General features: G+C 37.2%; 1 protein-coding gene across 1 annotated transcript in view; it reads left to right on the forward strand.

Annotated features, from left to right (window-relative positions):
* Positions 1–20382, forward strand: part of ak5 (adenylate kinase 5) — a 118490-nt gene continuing 98108 nt past the window's right edge. The window contains exons 1-4 of the mRNA XM_073849149.1: positions 1–231; positions 2011–2197; positions 2575–2742; positions 5541–5713. Coding sequence (XP_073705250.1) covers positions 172–231; positions 2011–2197; positions 2575–2742; positions 5541–5713 — 588 coding nt within the window. The 5' untranslated portion in view covers positions 1–171. The remainder of the gene's footprint in view (positions 232–2010; positions 2198–2574; positions 2743–5540; positions 5714–20382) is intronic.

Here is a 20382-nt window from a genome sequence, read left to right on the forward strand (position 1 = left end):
GCATGTAACAGGCACAACGGTTTACTGAGAGTGTAGCTTTCTTTATCCACCTAGTTTAGTGGGCACTTGGAGAATGCGTTAAGATCGCAACAACATCACGGATTCGTGAACCTGCAACAGAATACATTCAACACTCAACGCAACAGGATCGATAGTTTTCCCGAAACAGATATGAACACCAACGATGCGAAGGAGTATCTCTCCAGGAGAGAGATACCACAACTGTTTGAGGTGAGCATTTGCGTGTGTGAACTTTTGTTCTGTTGAATCCTAAAGAAGATGCGTCCACATTAGCTGTTACAAATGAAGGATGACACGAAGAAGTTAGGCTACTTGCATTAAATGTGATATGTAAAACTGATATGTCCGACTCCTGGCAATCAGTATTGAAAAGCAATGCTGATTATGAAAAAGGTTAGCTGATTAAAGTTGATGATTCATGATAAAAAGCTAATGATTCATTTTGAAGGTACGTGCATGTTGTAAATAATGCAAACTGAGTTGTTGAGTGTTGCATTTGATTAGATTATATGGAAATGATCAAGGGTTATATATGTGCGTATAGTCGCCAGTGTGTGCGTTTTTACGCACAAAGCTGAAGATGTCGATCGTGTCTGAAATGCGAGTCAACATCGCTGAATGTCCATCGTTGTTTATTATGGTAGGCGTGCTGTCAGAAGCCTACACATGCTTCATCAGAGTCAAGTGTCATAAGAAATAACAGCGTTTAACAGGCGTATTTAATGACTGTTTTCAAGCCAGTTTTACAGTGACCTATTATTATTTCATTGTTGTTTCGTGAACAATGTAATTCTGGAGTCAATACCTCTCTTTAAACTGTTAGTGCTGTCCCAGGGGGGCATTTATGAAACAAAAAAGTTAGAGAGTTGGTGTGGAATATCCTGGGAAGATGGGGACGATTTAGATTACATATTACATATTAAATCTATAGAAATTTGTATATTTTACAAGCTCTCAGTCTTCACAATTTGTTTTGCACCATTTGAATCACCCTTTGCCTTCACTAGTTCATTTTAAACTGTCCTGTGGTGTAACAAATGAATTTTTATGAGTTTTCAATGTGTAGTCGCTAAAGGGGGTCATAAAATGATCATGCATAATAATTCTAAAAGAATGAACAAAAAGCTTTGAAGTCATTTTAAATAGTGTCACGCTGCAATATATCAGCTTTCCATTAATAGCAGAAATCATTTATTGCTACTATCATAGTTATTTTATTAATATAAAATTATTTTTTTTTTTATTTTAGATTAATTTAATCTAAGATGTGACCCTGAACCACAAAGCCAGTCATTAAGGTCATTTTTTTTAAAAAATTGAGATTTATACATAATCGGAAATAATACATCATAAACTTTCCATTGATTTACGGTTTGTTAGGATAGGACAATATTTGGCCGAGATACAACTATTTGCAATATATCAGCAAATCATTTATTGCTACTATCATAGTTATTTTATTAATATAACATAATTTAGTTTTTATTTTAGATTAATTTAATCTAAGATGTGACCCTGAACCACAAAACAGTCATTTAGGTCTTTTTTTTTATTATTATTGAGATTTGTACATCATCTGAAATAATACATAATAAACTTTCCATTGATTTATGGTTTGTTAGGATAGGGCAATATTTGGCCGAGATACAGTTATTTGAAAATCTGGAATCTGAGGGTGCAAAAAATATAAAACATCTATGGTAGGAAATGTACAAAACATATTCATTGAGCATGATCTTTATTTAATATCCTAATGATTTTTGACCCATACAATGTATTGTTGGCTATTGGTACAAATATACCCCGTGCTACTTATGACTGGTTTTGTGATCCAGGGTCACATATTTGATAAATTTATACATTTAATATTGTATAACATAAATAATAACGTTTAGAAATAATTAACATTGCCTATAATGCATGTTGCCCTGTATTTACAGTGGACAGATAAACACAGTACACCTTTCTGATTTGTGACTGGTTTCACAGAGTCTGCTGACTGGTCTGATGTACTACCGACCGGATGACCCTATAGACTATCTCGAGACCTGCCTTAAGAAGGTGAGGGAGCTTGGCGGGACTGACAAAGTTCGGTGGGACACGTTCGTCGGACAGGAAAAGAAGTCGTTACCACCTCTCAATGGTGGGCAGTCACGCCGCTCTTTTTTCCGCAATGGTGAGTAGGAGGTGTTGTCATCAGCCGACGCAACAAATTGTAGGCAATGCTGAAATTCATGCAAACTAGAACTTGCCACAAGCTGCTGTGTTGCTGTGTATTGCACAGCAGGCTCATTATTATTTGGGTGTTGTTAAGAGCATGGCAACCATCGGTAGGGGCTTTCCTGTCTTTGTGCTGGGCAACATTGTTCTACCCACCTCGAGGCAATACAAAAAGGCAAATAAATGCAAAGTACTTGTACAGTAAAACATATTGAGTTTGTGTTCTAAAGGAAACCTATTTTTTCAAGTGATATACTATCATGGGATTTCCTGTGAACTTTGTGCAATGTATCAGAGACTCTCATGACTAACTATTTGCATTCTTCCATGCAGTTCTCCCGGACAGCCCCAACTTCCCCTATCGGAGATACGAGCGCCTCCCACCCATCAACCAGTTTTCCATAGAGAGTGACTCAGACTTGTCTGAGACAGCAGAGCTCATAGAGGAATATGAAGTGTTTGACCCATCTAGACCCAGACCTAAAGTCATCCTCATTATAGGTAAGCCCAAAAACGGAGTACGTCATTATAGATACCAGGTTAATGGAGAAAAACAGGCGTACGTGTTTGTGTACGTGCTCTTGAATCTGGTTTCTGTTTTTATTTGCATGAAAATACCATGCATACGTGTGTTTTCCCTGCAAGTATTAAGAAATTAATATAGTAGTCAACTTTGATGAAAGGTTTTGATCCACTTCAAATGTTGACTACTGTACTTTTATTTAGAAAGAATGCATTAAATTGATCAAAAGTGATAGAAAAGATTAGTAATATTATTTTTATTTTATTTTAAATGAATGCTATTTGTCAAACAATCCTGAAAAATGTATAATTTTGATAATGATAATAATAAGAAACACCAAATAGGCATATACAGTCAATCAAAATTTATTCAGACACCTTCAGCATTTCTCACATTATTACAGTTTATTCGCTATAGTTTAAAAAATGGTAATAAAATAAGACAAGAACTCAAGAGTTAAACTGTCAAAAAAAATCCATCTTGATAATCACAAATGAATTACAGTCAAACCAAAATTTATTCAGACACCTTCAAAATTTCTCAGATTATCACAGTTAATTCGCTATAGTTTAGAAAATGGTAATAAAATATGACAAGAACTCAAGAGTTAAACTTTGTCAGAACAAATTCATCTTGATAATGTCAGATAACTTTGATATAAAGGTATGTAACAAAACATGGTCAGAAGTGTCAAACTAAAATTTTGGTCCCATATTTTTATGAATTTTATTGGTAGTCCACTGTATAAAGAATTTTTGGGTATAATATGTCACAGTTTGCTTTATTTTGCTATCCTCACCTACATAAATGAACTCTAGTGTCCTGCTCCCACTAGTAAAAAAAATATCAAAAATTATATTTGGTGTATGGATTATTTTTGGCTTGCCTGTAGGATGATTTCTGTTACTTTAAATTGTAATAATATTTTATAATATTACTGTGTTTACTGTATCTTTGATTAAATAAACGCAGCCTTTGTTATCTTACATCTTACAATTCCAATTTTTTTAACCTGTAGAGTGTGTATTGAACTAATACATGACAGAATAACAGAAGTCACTCAAACTCACTTGTCTATAATTAAAAGCAAGAGTTTTAAACAAATTATGTGTGACCATCTGATCAGAAATTTTTGTGAGGGGAAGAACAGTTATGATGTGCAGGGATACAGATAATGAATAAAGTGATACAGAAATGAATAAATAAACTATTACATTTCCTAAAATTGGCTAATATAGAATAAAAAAAAAATCATTTTGCCTGCTTACCTACCATATTTTTGCCTTTAGATTACCATTGTCATTATCTAACTCTCACTTATAGTTGAGTAAATAAATAGACTTAGATAAACTTTTGAAAATTCAAAATGAAAATCATTTTTTTTTATGTTGTTATGTCTAAATAACAAAATAAACAATAAAGAATGTAAATAAACAATAAAGAAATAAACAAAATATGTTGGGTTGTTTTATTAGACAGAATATATATATATATATATATATATATATATATATATATTAATATATTATTATATATTAATATATTATTATATTATTATATTATATTATTATATCATTATATATTCAAATATATGAGCATTCTGTTCAAATGGTTGTGTTTGTGATTAGATTAAAATTCAAGTAAGCGATATTTAAGAGCAGCAGTATTGACTTTCCTGATCAGTATGCAGTAACACACTGACATAATAAATGATGTGATCACGAAATCAGAGACCACCCCCTCATCAAAATCCAATTACATGTGTCCACCGGGGATGCATTTGAGATGGATACCTGCTGTAAACAGGGACGCTGAGTACTAGGGATGCTAATAGTTCAGACAGAGATATCTGATATTTGTACATTTCCCTCCTGCCTTATCAGACTTCCCTGAACAGCATGCATGTCTCTTTAAATTGACTGATGTCATTTGCAAAGGAAACGCTATCTGGGCTGAATGTAACCCACAAGCAAATAATGTGCGTATCCCAACAGTCAAGTGACCTCCCACTTGCAATATTATCTTATTGAGATATTAGCTGTACCTCAGTAATTGTTTCCCATCACTGCTCGGCTTTCTATTTTGTTTATGAAAATTTTCAGGGTTTTAAAAACATTCCGATATGTATTTCAGCGGCTAAAAATGATACTGATACTGATGTGATACCCAATACTAATAACCAATGCCTTGTCTATATTGGAATAGACAAACCATTGGTCTGTGTATTAGTGGTGGGGATTTTTTAGTGACTCTTTATGCAGGTTACATTGTTACGCCTATAGGTGGTGATGTGATGAAGTGACTGTCTATGAATGAGTCATTGAATCATTCGTTCAACAGATTCATTAAAACCTCATTCAGGAACAAAATTGATTGTCTGTATGAGTGAGTCATGTTTATTATTCATTCAACATTTAAAACTGTCCAGGAACAAACCAATTGACTGTCTGTTTGAGTGAGTCATTGAATTATTCACTTAACCAATTGTTTCAAACCACTGATTCATTCTATAATGTATCAAGTGGAGTTGGTAAATTCTGCTTTCTTTTACAGAGCACAAATAGATGAGCTGTCTAAAATGACTACAAATACTCTACATTAACGTCTTTGCTGAAATGTTAAAAGCCATATGAAATTGTGTTTGAACCTGACAGCATCTTGCATAATGGCTGCATTTACTCTCGAAATATGCTTTTTTGCAGTGTCTGCATATATGTGGGTGTCTGCGAGTGAGTCAGTATGGGTTCATAAGTCTCCCCACTATCTTTCCAAACAGGTGGCCCGGGCAGCGGTAAAGGTACACAGTGTCTGAAGATTGCTGAGCGTTATGGCTTTGAATATGTCTCAGTGGGTGAGCTACTCAGGAAGAAGATGATCCATAACGCCACCAGCAACAGGAAATGGAGTCTCATTGCCAGGATCATCACCAATGGGGAGCTGGCACCACAGGTATGTGCATGAAAACAGGATATTGGAGAATATAAAGGTCAAAAAAACACATACCAGTAATTATGTTAATAACTAGGACAACACACACACACACACACACACACACACACACACACGCACGCAGAAATCATTGTCTCACAAACAACTGTCATAATGTAGTAGGGCTGGGCGATAAAACGATAACGATATATATCGCGATAGACAAGAGATCGATATCAATAAAAAATGTGTTCGATAAAACGTTCGATATTTTGTATTCTTCGTCGGCCTGCCCAGCCCCCCTTTAACGTCCAGTTAATTTTATTTTCTATATAGCGCCAGATCACAATAGAAGTTAAGGTTATCTTTCCTACAGAACGGGCCCTTGTTGTTGTATTATACAAACTAAATAGCCTTGTGTTATTTATCTTATTTACACGACGGCATGTGATTTCTGTCTCTACATGATCGCGCGTTTACAATGTCTCCTCACAGACGAGATCGCGGACTCCATTCATAAAAACGGACTTTACTTTAGGGCGGAATGCCGCGGAATTCGTCGATTTTTGGACCAATAAATCAAAAGTTGGTCTGTTAATTAATTCAGATCGCGATATGGACTAGTGTCTGTGAAAACTGAAATGCAAAAAGACCGTTTCAATATGAATCCTGCATGTTCCGTTTGCCTCTTTATGTATGAATGGAGGAGACGCGTTTTATTTTCACTACACGCATACTGCACACGTGACGCTCCCGCTAATTTTTGGCCTTTGCATCTCACATGAACAGACAAAAGCTGCTGTGAGAGTCACTTGTCAATTTTACCGTTTCATTAGTGAAACTAGCATCATTCATACTGTATTACACACTGAAACTTCACGGCAACCTGTCAAAATAAAAGTGCGGTTTAACGTGTAACAAAACAATATTAGTCTTGTATTACTTTGTACAGTATAATGTAGGTGTTTATATGTTCACATTTAAATAATTTACATAAAACAATATATATGATAAAAAAAATTATATAAAAAAGAGTCACCACTTAATTGTTGAAAAAATACTATTATTATTAAACTTTTTTTAACTGAATATAATTTTTCTTCTATGTATTAATTTTAACAGTAAAGCTCCTTTTATTTTTATTTAAGCAGTGATTTTGCTTTCATTTGATTATCAGGAAAATGAAAACAAGAATTTCTGAAAAAAGCAAAAGATTGTAGGGCCCTATTGTTCAAAATGTTGAAAGATTTGGACTTATTTTTTCACTGAAATAAATGTTTTCGTTATTACACAAAGTAGGCTAAAGTACCGGGAAAGAAGTAACGTTGGCTACTGGCAACCAGCAATCTGTGCAGCAATAAATATTATCAGCCAAGTACTTTGCAACAACCTCTGACCTGTGGTCAAGCCGTACTTCTGGGCCATACATTAGCTTGACCATTCACTTCATCGACAATGAATGGGGTTTGAATTGAGGATTAAGAGACAATTAAGTGTATATTGTGACTTTAGACTTATGTTTACATTTTAATTATTTAAGTTTTCCAGGGTTGTTGAGATTTATGTCTTAATAAATGAGGTTATTATGATCAGAGGAAGGTTAAGTTTAAAATAAAAATGTTTGAATGTAATATATATTTCTCCTGGTCCTTATTTTAAATGGGTCATAAAAAAAATCAATAATTATCGATATCGATCGATATGAAACACTGATATCGTGATATAGTTTTCAGCCATATCGCCCAGCCCTATAATGTAGAATACGTTGAACTGTGAAAACTAGAATTTCATACTTGGACTGAGTTTGTTTGATTCTCGTTTTTGAAGTCTTCCTATTTATCCTATTTATCACATCAAAGACTGACCCATTTTTAGAATCACAAATGCAAGTTTATCTCTGTGAAGACAGTGTTCAAATGCACATGCAATTTCTTTTACTTCAATATTCAACATCTATATTACAAATATAATTATTTACATATTAGATGATGTGGTTTGAATAATTGAAATAGAGAGAGTTACGTCTTTTAACTGTAGTAGACACCATACATTTAAGGCTTGTTACAATTGAGGTCAAAAGTTTACATCCCCCTTTCAGAATCTGCAAAATGTTAATTATTTTATCAAAATATAAAAGAGGTATCATACAAAATGCATGTTATCGTTTATTTAATACTGACCTGAAGAAGATATTACACATAAAAGATGTTAACATTTAGTCTAAAAGAGAAAATAATAATTGAATTGATAAAAATGACCCTTTTCAAAAGTTTACATACACTTAATTCTTAATACTGTGCTGTTATTTGAACAATCTAGCTGTTTTTTTTTGTTTGTTTGTTTTTTTGCTTAGATAGTTGTTCATGAGTCCCTTGTTTGTCCTGAACAGTTAACCTGCCTGCTGTTCTTCAGAATAATCCTTCAGGTCCCACAAATTCTTTGGTTTTCTAGCATTTTGGTGTATTTGAACCCTTTCCAACAGTGACTGTATGAATTTAAGAGCCATCTTTTCACACTGAGAACAACTGAAGAACTCAATATACAACTATTACAGAAAGTTCAAATGCTCACTGATGCTCCAGAAGGAAAAGCCATACATTTAGAGCAGGAGGGTGAAAACTTTTGAACAGAAAGGAGATGTGTAAATTTTTCTTATTTTGCCTAAATATCATATTTTTTCATTTACAGGCTAAAGAAGATTAGCATAAGAAAAAAAATAGTTAAATAAGTTAAATTTACCCTGATCTTTAAATTCAAAATGTTTTCACCACTCTTAATGCATGTTTTTTCCTTCTGGAGCATCAGTGAGTGTTTGAACCTTCTGTAATAGATCTGGATCTCAAAATCATACGGTCGTTGTTGAAAAGGGTTCAAATACACAAAAATGCTGGAAAACCAAAGAATTTGTGGGACATGAAGGACAAACAAGGGACTCATGAACAACTATCACTAAACAAAAAGACAGCTATGGATGGGTAGGAATTAAGAATCAAGGGCATGAAAACATTTGAACAGGGTCATTTTTATCAATTCAACTATTATTTTCTCTTGTGGACTATGTGTAACTCTTTTATGTGAAATATCTTCTACAGGTCAGTACTAAATAAACAATAACATGCATTTTGTAAGATCCCTCTTATTTTGATAAAAAATTCTAAAAGGGGATATAAACTGTATATAATGTCATGTATGCTAATGGCAATTTTGTAAGTAACCAAAGAATACTGTATGTCCTTTTAAACCATTAACCCACAAAAATTATTATATCAAATTAGGTGATGATTGTAAATTCTATTCTTTTTCTATACTTTCATTTTTATTAAAAATACCATCTAACACTAGTGTTCTCTATTCTTTTTCTATTCTATATACTTGTTTTCTTTTTATTTATTATTAAAAATACATACGTGCTATGTATACTGCATTGGGCTAAACGAGACTTGTCATAGGACTTACATATTATTGCTCTTTTGTTGGTTTTGATTGCCTCTATTGTCCTCATTCGAAGTCGCTTTGGATAAAAGCGTCTGCTAAATGACTAAATGTAAATATCACAGATTGTGGTCTGTGTGATTGTACCAGTACATGTGGTATCTGATGGACTGCTGTATGTACATTCCTATAACAATACTGTGCACAGTGTTATAATTTTGAATAATTTTAGTTAAATGTCCAATGTAAAGCTGCATCATTATTTTATTTTAAATAGTCTTAGAAATAATCATAAGTAGTGCTGAAATGAACAATTAACAAATAGGTAGTTTGCATTAACATGTCTATGATTCATGATTTTTTAACATCACCATTTTAGGTTAAAATACATATCTGCATAAGTTGAAGTGTATATAGTAGGTTCTGTTTTTTATTATTATTATTTTTTTTACCATTGAATCACCTTTTGCCTTCACTAATTTATAATAAATTGTCCTGTGGTGTTGCAAATAAATGTACAAAGCATAAATATTCAGTGTAGCCTTTCAAATAATATGAGACCATAAAAGTTGCATGTAGAATAATTATAAACAAATTGAAAAAATGTTGTTGAAAATAGTTTACAGCAGGTCACACCACAGGACACTGCTGAAAGTGCTTGAATTCATGTCAACAAACCAATTTATTCATTAATAGATGATGGTTTGGATGCAACATCACACCTTGAGGGGTTAAAATGGCTTGTAGATTTTTTGATATGGCTCCAAATGAGCTATTTTCCGACGTCATTTCTAACTTTTTACGACTAAAGTGTCTGTTATTGAACTGACAATCTCAGTTTAAGACCACTTCCTATATAACGTCCCAGTAACAATGTACCCACAATCCCTTTCCTGCGTATTAACTTTCCATTTGAGAATTGAGCACAGAAGTGTGGTGCTGGAAATGAGGGCACCACATTTGAACGAGGAGGCTTTTGAAAGAGAAACAGAAGATAAGAGCTGCTACTGGGTGTTGATTCCCTGAAGAACTCCAGATATGCTTTGTGCATTTTTAGAGGAGGCAGTCTATCTGCAAAGATTACTGACTAGAGGATGAAATGACCAACCCTTGTCATTTAATCCTTAGCTGCATTAAATCCAGCATTACACAGGTCAAGTCGAGCTTCCTGACACGGTCAGAGAAATAAAGCCACCTTCCAGTAATGACTTTTTGGATTAGAGACGCAAAGGAGATTTTTCCCAGATTGTAAAAGGGAATGTATAAGAGTAAATAAGATTTACCCCCCTCTGGTCTATGCATCCCTGCCTCTGCTGAATTATTTTTATCCAAGGTGGGGATAAAACATCCCACGAACCTGTCCCGATCTAAATCAAATGATTCGTGAATCAATACACGCTTTAAAGTCCCGTTCTGAATCAAATGATTCGCAATACGCGCACTGAAGTCCCATTCTGAATCAAATGATTCGCAATACACGCACTGAAGTCCTGTTCTGAATCAAATGATTCACAATACGTGCACTGAAGTCCTGTTCTGAATCAAATGATTCGCAATACACGCACTGAAGTCCTGTTCTGAATCAAATGATTCGCAATACGCGCACTGAAGTCCCATTCTGAATCAAATGATTCGCAATACGCGCACTGAAGTCCCATTATGAATCAAATGATTCACAATACATGCACTGAAGTCCTGTTCTGAATCAAATGATTCGCAATATGCGCACTGAAGTCCCATTCTGAATCAAATGATTCGCAATACACGCACTGAAGTCCTGTTCTGACTCAAATGATTCGCAATACGCGCACTGAAGTCCCATTCTGAATCAAATGATTCGCAATACATGCACTGAAGTCCTGTTCTGAATCAAATGATTCGCAATATCAGAATCAGAATCAGAATCAGAATGAGCTTTATTGCCAGGTATGTTTGCACATACTAGGAATTTGTTTTTGTGACAGAAGCTCCACAGTGCTACAGAATGACAGTGACAAGACGATACATATTATAATAAGAACAATATACAAGTATACAAGACAGACAATGTGCAAAAATAGCAAAGACATTTGAATGGAAGTAAGTATGTACTTTAAATAAATAACGGAAAAATGAATAAAGAGTGTATAGTGTTGTATGTTCCACGATCAAGTGTTCATGAGATGGATTGCCTGAGGAAAGAAACTGTTTCGGTGTCTGGTCGTTCTAGTGCTCAGTGCTCTGTAGCGCCGACCGGATGGTAACAGTTCAAAAAGCGAGTGTGCTGGATGTGAGGGGTCCAGAGTAATTTTGGCAGCCCTTTTTCGTACTCTGGATAAGTAGAGATCTTGAAGGGTAGGGAGGGTTGTACCAATGATTCGTACAGCAGTCCGGACTATCCGACATAGTCTTCTGAGATCAGAATTGGTAGCTGAGCTGAACCAGATGGTAATTGAAGTGCAGAGGACAGATTCAATAATGGCAGAGTAGAACTGTTTCAGCAGTTCCTGTGGCAGGTTGAGCTTCCTCAGCTGGCGGAGGAAGTACAGTCTCTGCTGGGCCTTTTTCACAATGGAGTCTATGTGAATGTCCCACTTCAGGTCCTGAGAGATGGTATTTCCAAGGAACCTGAATGACTCCACTGTGTTTACAGTGCTGTTCATGATGGTGAGTGGGGGGAGAGCAGGGTTTTTTTTTCCTGAAGTCTATGATCATCTCCACAGTTTTGAGCGTGTTGAGCTCCAGGTTGTTATGACTGCACCAGACAGCCAGCTCTTTTACCTCCTGTCTGTAAGCAGACTCGTCACCATCCTGAATGAGGCCGATAAGTGTGGTGTCGTCTGCAAACTTCAGGAGCTTGACAGAGGGGTCTTTGGAGGTACAGTCATTAGTATACAGGGAGAAGAGCAGTGGGGAGAGGACACAACCCTGAGGGGCGCCAGTGCTGATAGTACGGGTGCTGGATGAGAATTTTCCCAGCCTCACTAGCTGCTGCCTGTCTGTCAGGAAGCTGTTGATCCACTGACAGACTGACGTGGGCACAGAGAGCTGAGTTATTTGGGCAGGAGGAGGTTTGGGATGATAGTGTTGAAGGCTGAACTGAAGTCCACAAACAGTATCCCCGCGTAAGTCCCTGATTTGTCCAGATGCTGCAGTATGAAATGTAGACTCATGTTCACTGCATCATCTACGGACCTGTTTGCTCGATAAGCAAACTGCAGGGGGTCCAGTAAGGGTCCGGTGATGTCCTTCAGATAAGCCAGAACCAGTTTTTCAAACGACTTCATGACGACAGATGTTAGCGCCACAGGTCTGTAGTCGTTAAGTCCTGTTATTTTGGGTTTCTTTGGAATGGGGATGATTTCCGAGCGTTTCAGAGAGGCGGGGACTTCACACAACTCCAAAGACCTATTGAAGATCAGAATCAGAATCAGAATCAGAATGAGCTTTATTGCCAGGTATGTTTGCACATACTAGGAATTTGTTTTTGTGACAGAAGCTCCACAGTGCTACAGAATGACAGTGACAAGACGATACATATTATAATAAGAACAATATACAAGTATACAAGACAGACAATGTGCAAAAATAGCAAAGACATTTGAATGGAAGTAAGTATGTACTTTAAATAAATAACGGAAAAATGAATAAAGAGTGTATAGTGTTGTATGTTCCACGATCAAGTGTTCATGAGATTGATTGCCTGAGGAAAGAAACTGTTTCGGTGTCTGGTCGTTCTAGTGCTCAGTGCTCTGTAGCGCCGACCGGATGGTAACAGTTCAAAAAGCGAGTGTGCTGGATGTGAGGGGTCCAGAGTAATTTTGGCAGCCCTTTTTCGTACTCTGGATAAGTAGAGATCTTGAAGGGTAGGGAGGGTTGTACCAATGATTCGTACAGCAGTCCGGACTATCCGACATAGTCTTCTGAGATCAGAATTGGTAGCTGAGCTGAACCAGATGGTAATTGAAGTGCAGAGGACAGATTCAATAATGGCAGAGTAGAACTGTTTCAGCAGTTCCTGTGGCAGGTTGAGCTTCCTCAGCTGGCGGAGGAAGTACAGTCTCTGCTGGGCCTTTTTCACAATGGAGTCTATGTGAATGTCCCACTTCAGGTCCTGAGAGATGGTATTTCCAAGGAACCTGAATGACTCCACTGTGTTTACAGTGCTGTTCATGATGGTGAGTGGGGGGAGAGCAGGGTTTTTTTTTCCTGAAGTCTATGATCATCTCCACAGTTTTGAGCGTGTTGAGCTCCAGGTTGTTATGACTGCACCAGACAGCCAGCTCTTTTACCTCCTGTCTGTAAGCAGACTCGTCACCATCCTGAATGAGGCCGATAAGTGTGGTGTCGTCTGCAAACTTCAGGAGCTTGACAGAGGGGTCTTTGGAGGTACAGTCATTAGTATACAGGGAGAAGAGCAGTGGGGAGAGGACACAACCCTGAGGGGCGCCAGTGCTGATAGTACGGGTGCTGGATGAGAATTTTCCCAGCCTCACTAGCTGCTGCCTGTCTGTCAGGAAGCTGTTGATCCACTGACAGACTGACGTGGGCACAGAGAGCTGAGTTATTTGGGCAGGAGGAGGTTTGGGATGATAGTGTTGAAGGCTGAACTGAAGTCCACAAACAGTATCCCCGCGTAAGTCCCTGATTTGTCCAGATGCTGCAGTATGAAATGTAGACTCATGTTCACTGCATCATCTACGGACCTGTTTGCTCGATAAGCAAACTGCAGGGGGTCCAGTAAGGGTCCGGTGATGTCCTTCAGATAAGCCAGAACCAGTTTTTCAAACGACTTCATGACGACAGATGTTAGCGCCACAGGTCTGTAGTCGTTAAGTCCTGTTATTTTGGGTTTCTTTGGAATGGGGATGATTTCCGAGCGTTTCAGAGAGGCGGGGACTTCACACAACTCCAAAGACCTATTGAAGATCTGTGAGAAAATGGGGGCCAGCTGGTCAGCACAGGTTTTCAGACAGGTTGGTGTCACACCGTCAGGGCCTGGTGCCTTTCTTCTTTTGTTCTTTTTGAAGACCTTGCGCACCTCATCTTCACTGATTTGAATGGGAGTTGCAGGAGTGGGGGAGAGGGGTGATGTTGGAGGTGTAAATGGTGTTTTTTCAAACCTACAATAGAACTCGTTCAGGTCGTCTGCCAGCTGCTGATTCTGCAAAGTGCTGGGGGATGATGTCTTGTAATTGGTGATGTGTTTTAGACCTTTCCACACTGATGAAGAGTCACTGGAATGAAATTGGTTCCTTATCTTTTCGGAATAATTTCTCTTTGCCACTTTGATCTCCTTTTCCAGTGTGTATTTGGCCTCTTTATACAAGACTTTGTCCCCTTTCCTATAAGAATCATCTTTGGCGTGACGAAGCTGTCTGAGTTTTGCAGTGAACCATGGTTTGTCGTTGTTGTAAGTTAAGCGAGTCCTGGTAGGAATGCATAAATCCTCACAGAAACTGATATATGAAGTAACAGTCTCTGTAAGCTCGTCCAGATCAGTAGCAGCAGCTTCAAAAACACTCCAATCAGTACAATCAAAACATGCCTGTAAAACCTGCTCTGTTTCGCTGGTCCATCTCTTTACAGACTTTGCTACAGGTTTAGCAGATTTAAGTTTTTGCCTGTATGTTGGTATAAGATGAACCAGGCAGTGATCAGAGAGTCCCAAAGCTGCCCGTGAGACAGAGTGATATGCATTCCTTATTGTGGTGTAACAGTGGTCCAATATATTACTGTCTCTAGTGGGACATGTGACATGCTGTCTGTATTTTGGCAGTTCACGGGAGAGATTTGCTCTATTAAAATCCCCAAGAATGATTAAAACAGAGTCCGGGTGTTGTTGTTCTGTCTCTGTGATGTGATCGGCCAGTTTCTGTAACGCCAGGCTCACGTGCGCTTGCGGTGGAATGTACACACTCACGAGAATGAACGAGCAAAACTCTCGCGGCGAATAGAACAGCTTACAGTTTATGAAAAGCGCTTCAACATCAGAACAGCATATTTTCTTTAACACTGTTACATCTGTACACCACCTCTCATTGATGTAAAAGCACGTCCCGCCGCCGCGCGATTTCCCGTCGATTCTGCATCGCGGTCTCCTCTGAACAGCTGATATCCCGGTAGATGAATCGCGCTGTCCGGTATAGCCGCGTTCAGCCAGGTTTCCGTGAAGCACAGAGCAGCAGAGTGTGAGAAGTCCTTATTTGTCCGGGAGAGCAGAAGGAGTTCGTCCTTCTGTGCACTGAAGTCCCATTCTGAATCAAATGATTCGCAATACATGCACTGAAGTCCTGTTCTGAATCAAATGATTTGCAATACGTGCACTGAAGTCCAGTTCTGAATCAAATGATTCGCGATATGGGCATTGAAGTCCCGTTCTGAATCAAATGACTCGCAATACTTGCTCTGAAGTCCCGTTCTGAATCAAATGATTCGTAATACATGCACTGAAGTCTCGTTCTGAATCAAATGATTTGCAATACGTGAACTGAAGTCCCGTTCTGAATCAATACACACATGAAAGTCCCGTTCTGAATCAAATGATTCGCAATATGAGCACTGAAGTCCCATTCTGAATCAAATGATTCGCAATACGTGCACTGAAGTCCCGTTCTGAATCAAATGATTTGCAATACACGCATTGAAGTCCCGCTCTGAATCAAATAAATGGCAATAGGTGCATTGAAGTCCCATTCTGAATCAAATGATTCACAATACGCTCTTTGAAGTCCCGGCGTATTAAAAACATTTCATGATGTGACACTCATTCTCTGGCACTTGCCTAAAAAGATGGGTATATAATGTGCGTTGTTAACAGATTACACTAACAGTTTGGTCAACCTCCTCCTGGAAAGCTTTATTTCAAAATGCCACTTCCAAAACATCTGACCAAACACATTTATGCAATGCCTATACAATGTTCAGCAACTTTGCCCATCTACTCTCAGTAAAGTAATAAGCAGGGAGCTATGATAGATGCTATCAGACATTGCGCTATACGAATAATTATCATCAATCATTTTTATAAACTGGGTTGTAAATTATCTGTGACGCTGTATTTTTAATTGTCAGTGAATTATAATATTGCTTGTGGTAGTAATATCAGATATTCTGCTTGTTATTCTGCTCTCACAGTGTGAAAAAGACAAGAAGACACTGCGGCAAATCTTTCATGTCACTCTGGGACATTTATTTTCTACCCTTTTCTTCATTTCTATTCACATCTCAGTAACACTTTACAGTAAGGTTGCATTGGTTGATGCATTACCTAACATTAACTAACCATGTGTAATACATTTATTACAGTATTAATCACAGTATTAATCTTTGTTAATATTAGTTAATAAAAATATTCATTGCTAGTTTGTCTTAGTTTAGGTCCTTTAAGTAACATTACAGATACACTGTTGAAATTACATTAACTTAGATTAATAAATGCTTCAGAAGTGTTTTTTACTGTTAGTTCACGGTGACAAATGTAGTTAACTAATATTAACAAATGTAAAAGTGTTATCAGCATCTCAATATATCACAATATATCAGATATTTTATCTTCTGACAAAATAATGAAAAACATTTTAAAGGGGGTCATATGATGTTGCTAAAAAGAGCATTATGTGGTGTATTTGGTGTAATGCAATGTGTTTATGCGGTTTGAGGTTCAAAAAACATTATTTTCACATACTGTACATTATTGATGCTCCTCTCTGCCCCACCTTTCTAAAACGCTTCGATTTTTACAAAACTCATCATTAATGAAAAGCGAGGTGTTCTCTGATTGGCCAGCTATCTGGTGCGTTGTGGTTGGCCGAATACCTCAAGAGTGTGAAGGAAATGTTACGCCCCTAACCATGTTGTGATGCAGTTTCTCGTCGCGACAAGACAGAAACAATAAATCCCATTATAAATGAAGCATTTGTAGCATCCAGTGGGGACATAACTACAGATTATAATAACTCATGATGTCTTTTTATGCGTTGTATTGCGTCACGTAAACGTAACACCATGTCTGCATTTTCGATCGTAGAACGAGAAACAAATTCTTAAAATATGAAAACGTACTTACAGGCCATCAGACAGAAGTGCAGACTGTCCTTGCAACATTGGAACGGCCCCACTTTATAGCCTTAACCCTTTGTGTACAGTTGGCATTGTAAGCTGCTCTCCCAGGTTCAGTAAACACTCCGTAAAATGCGCAGCACCCACTCGAATATTTGTGTTGTACTGTTTCGGAACAGTGTTGTAAATATAACTTAACCACTGATTTCTAGTTGTGTCCTCATTTGGACGGCTAAACAAAGTACTTTTGCAATGAAACACACTGCATCTCCACAACATGGTGGCTGCAACAATACTATAGCCGGTAAAAGTTATGCCTTTTTTCTTTCCATATACATATGGGCGGTGTTATGCAAATCTACCCACGCTGTGACGTGGACATGTGGGGGCGTGTTTGAATGAGCCATTTTAGGAAGACGTGGCTGAGTTTTAACTTTTATAATAAATATCTATTTGGGTTTGAGACTTTAAGCTTTGTTACTTTACAGATCTTATCTATGCACAAACAGCTTGCAACACTCCAAAGACAAAGGAAAACAAGAAACCACATCATATGACCCCTTTAAATTATTCTTTGTAAAATAACATAACTTCAGATAAGTTAACTTATAGATACTATCCCGGCTAACATTTTTGGTTCCCAGAAAATACATTCGAACATTCTGTTAGTTAGCCAGGAGCATTTTTTTTTTTTTTCATTTAATAGAAGGTTCTCTTTTTGGTTTGAAGAATGTTCCCCTAACATTAAGGTTAATTTAAAGTCGTATATATAAAACTGTTGGGAAAATGTTTCATATCAGTTATTAGTTTGTCAGACAAAAACCTATTTTCAACTAGTTTACTAAACAGTACTGCCATCGAAAGGCAAAGCGCAGTAACTACACATTTGGTCAAAATTGAGTTAAGGCTTAAAATGGGCTTTGTGACAACTGTTTTGTCTTGTGGCAAAGTCTCCTGGTTCAATTTTGTCCCATATCAGAGAAACAAGAGTACCAAAATTGCAGTAACTACAAAATCCAAATTAATACCAAGGCAAACCACAGTAAGTGATGTTACTGCCTTCTAGCTTTGTTTTCCAGCTTTGACACCGAAGATACTGCGGTAAGGAAGATAGCAAAATAATAACTCCTAGCAAGGCAAATGACAGCTTTATAATCTTTTTACATTAACTAGCCAGCCGCTAGCAAATTAAACAAACATTTAAGCCTACCTGCACTGCTTCACTGAAGGCAATTATCCACTCTTACAACGTAATGATAATCCGATTTATAATCGTGTTAATGTTTTTTGATTTGGACATCTCTCCACGTTTCAGGCAGCTAATCCAATTGTAGTGACAGCGGTTACTCCTTTAAATGTTAGCTGGCTCTGGTAAATTAAGATTGTTAGGCAAAGTTAGCTATGCCTCCTCAGCAAAGTGGCAACCAGATTGAGGCTTACTACTGAGCAATTGTAACATTCATAGCATGCAAACATCAATAAAACTAATAAAGTTATTAAAAACAATCAACATGTAGTAAGAAACACAACAAGAAAGTTGGATGAACACATTTAGTTTGTAGATACTTTTTGCTTTTGCAATAGTGTTTTAGTTTTTTCAGGTCATCCCAAAGGCAGAGTGCAGTATCTGCATTTTGGTGGTCAAAGGTCACATTAGTTGTCATGATTTTTATCTATAAAAAATTTCAACCTAAGAAGGCATTACATGAATGCATTACCACTAATCTACCCACAACACGTTTGACTGGCTGGTGTAAAAACTTTAAAGACATTTTTCTCAGTTTTAGTGTTGGCGTAGTTACTGCACTTAGCCTTTGTAGGGCGGAATATTACTGTTTTGGAACATGCTTGACTAAAAATATAAGGGCTAGATTTACTAAACAGGGCAAATTAGCGTTAGAGCACAATTTCATGAAAGCGCTGATGGGAGGGAAAACTTCTGCATGTGATTTACTGACAATGCACAAATTAAAGAACACAGATGCAGCCAGATCATTTCCATAATGACCGGTGCAATCTGCCAAGAGCAAATTACCACCTGCTTCAAGAGGTGCTTTTTTTGGTGCAAATACCAGTAATTTGACGAGTGCAAACATTAGTAAATCACATTTCGTGATTCATTTTAATATTCTCCTCCAATAAATTTTGCCTCTGAAAAGGAAACTCTTACAAAAACATATTCAATAAGGTCAGGCACAAAAAGAACGTGTCCACACCTTTTTAGTGCTTATTCTTTACAGTGCGTCTTAAGTAAATCTTGACAGTACTATTTTACCACCAAAAGACAGTTAGTAAATCTGTCCCTAAGTGTATGGTATAATCCATTTAAAGGGGTCTTACTTTAAGGAATTACATTTTCCTTGATCTTTTGAATAGAAACCCTGACTCTATGCCATCATTGCGTTATAGGCCAGTTATGGATGAATTTAGACATAGCCATCAAAGCTGAAAATATACTGTGAGTTTACCTTTGATGGCACACAGAATCGATTGCTGGTTCATGTGCAAAACAGGCTGAATAGGAGCCTTTGCCAGTCCAACTGCTTTTCTGTGATGTTAATGAAACTCTTTGGAGTTCCAACGCTTTTTGCTCAAACATTAAAAACCAGTGGGGTCCAAAATAGCAGAGAAATGATTCAAAATACCTCTTTTGTTGAAGCAAAAGGTGATAGAATTTACATTTTTGGTTGAACTTTTATTTTCATGATAAAGGCCAGAAAGGGTGGATCATGGAAAACAATAATTTCACTAGATGTGTCTTTAAACATTGGCAGATGATTCAACAATTGATTCAAAATTGCTGCTGGATTGATTTGCCTTAAAACATATGAATTCCTGTCATTATTCTTTGAACTCACATTCATTTTATCACCAGCTTGATCAAACCACATACAGCTTTGCATATAAGGGAGACCGGCTGTTGGATCTGGATGTGATGCAAGACAGTGTTTTGGGCATTGATGTTTGGTTTGTGGTTGGCGGTCTGTTTGCATTCTAAAAATGTCCTTTGCTTTGAATCGTGCCTGGATAGCTTCAGATAGTGGTAAAAAATGGTAAAAAAGAGCATTTGGTCATACAAATTACATACTGGGCGACAAATGATGTCTGATGTAAGAGTTATTTTTAGAGCAATCTGGTATTGACGCTAGATCTCCGTCGTAAATTATGCCATCCACATCATTAGATTTGCTACGCTTCAATATATTCTCCCTGCAGTG

Source organism: Garra rufa, chromosome 10 (assembly GCF_049309525.1).
Source record: "Garra rufa chromosome 10, GarRuf1.0, whole genome shotgun sequence".
Lineage (NCBI taxonomy): Eukaryota > Metazoa > Chordata > Actinopteri > Cypriniformes > Cyprinidae > Garra > Garra rufa.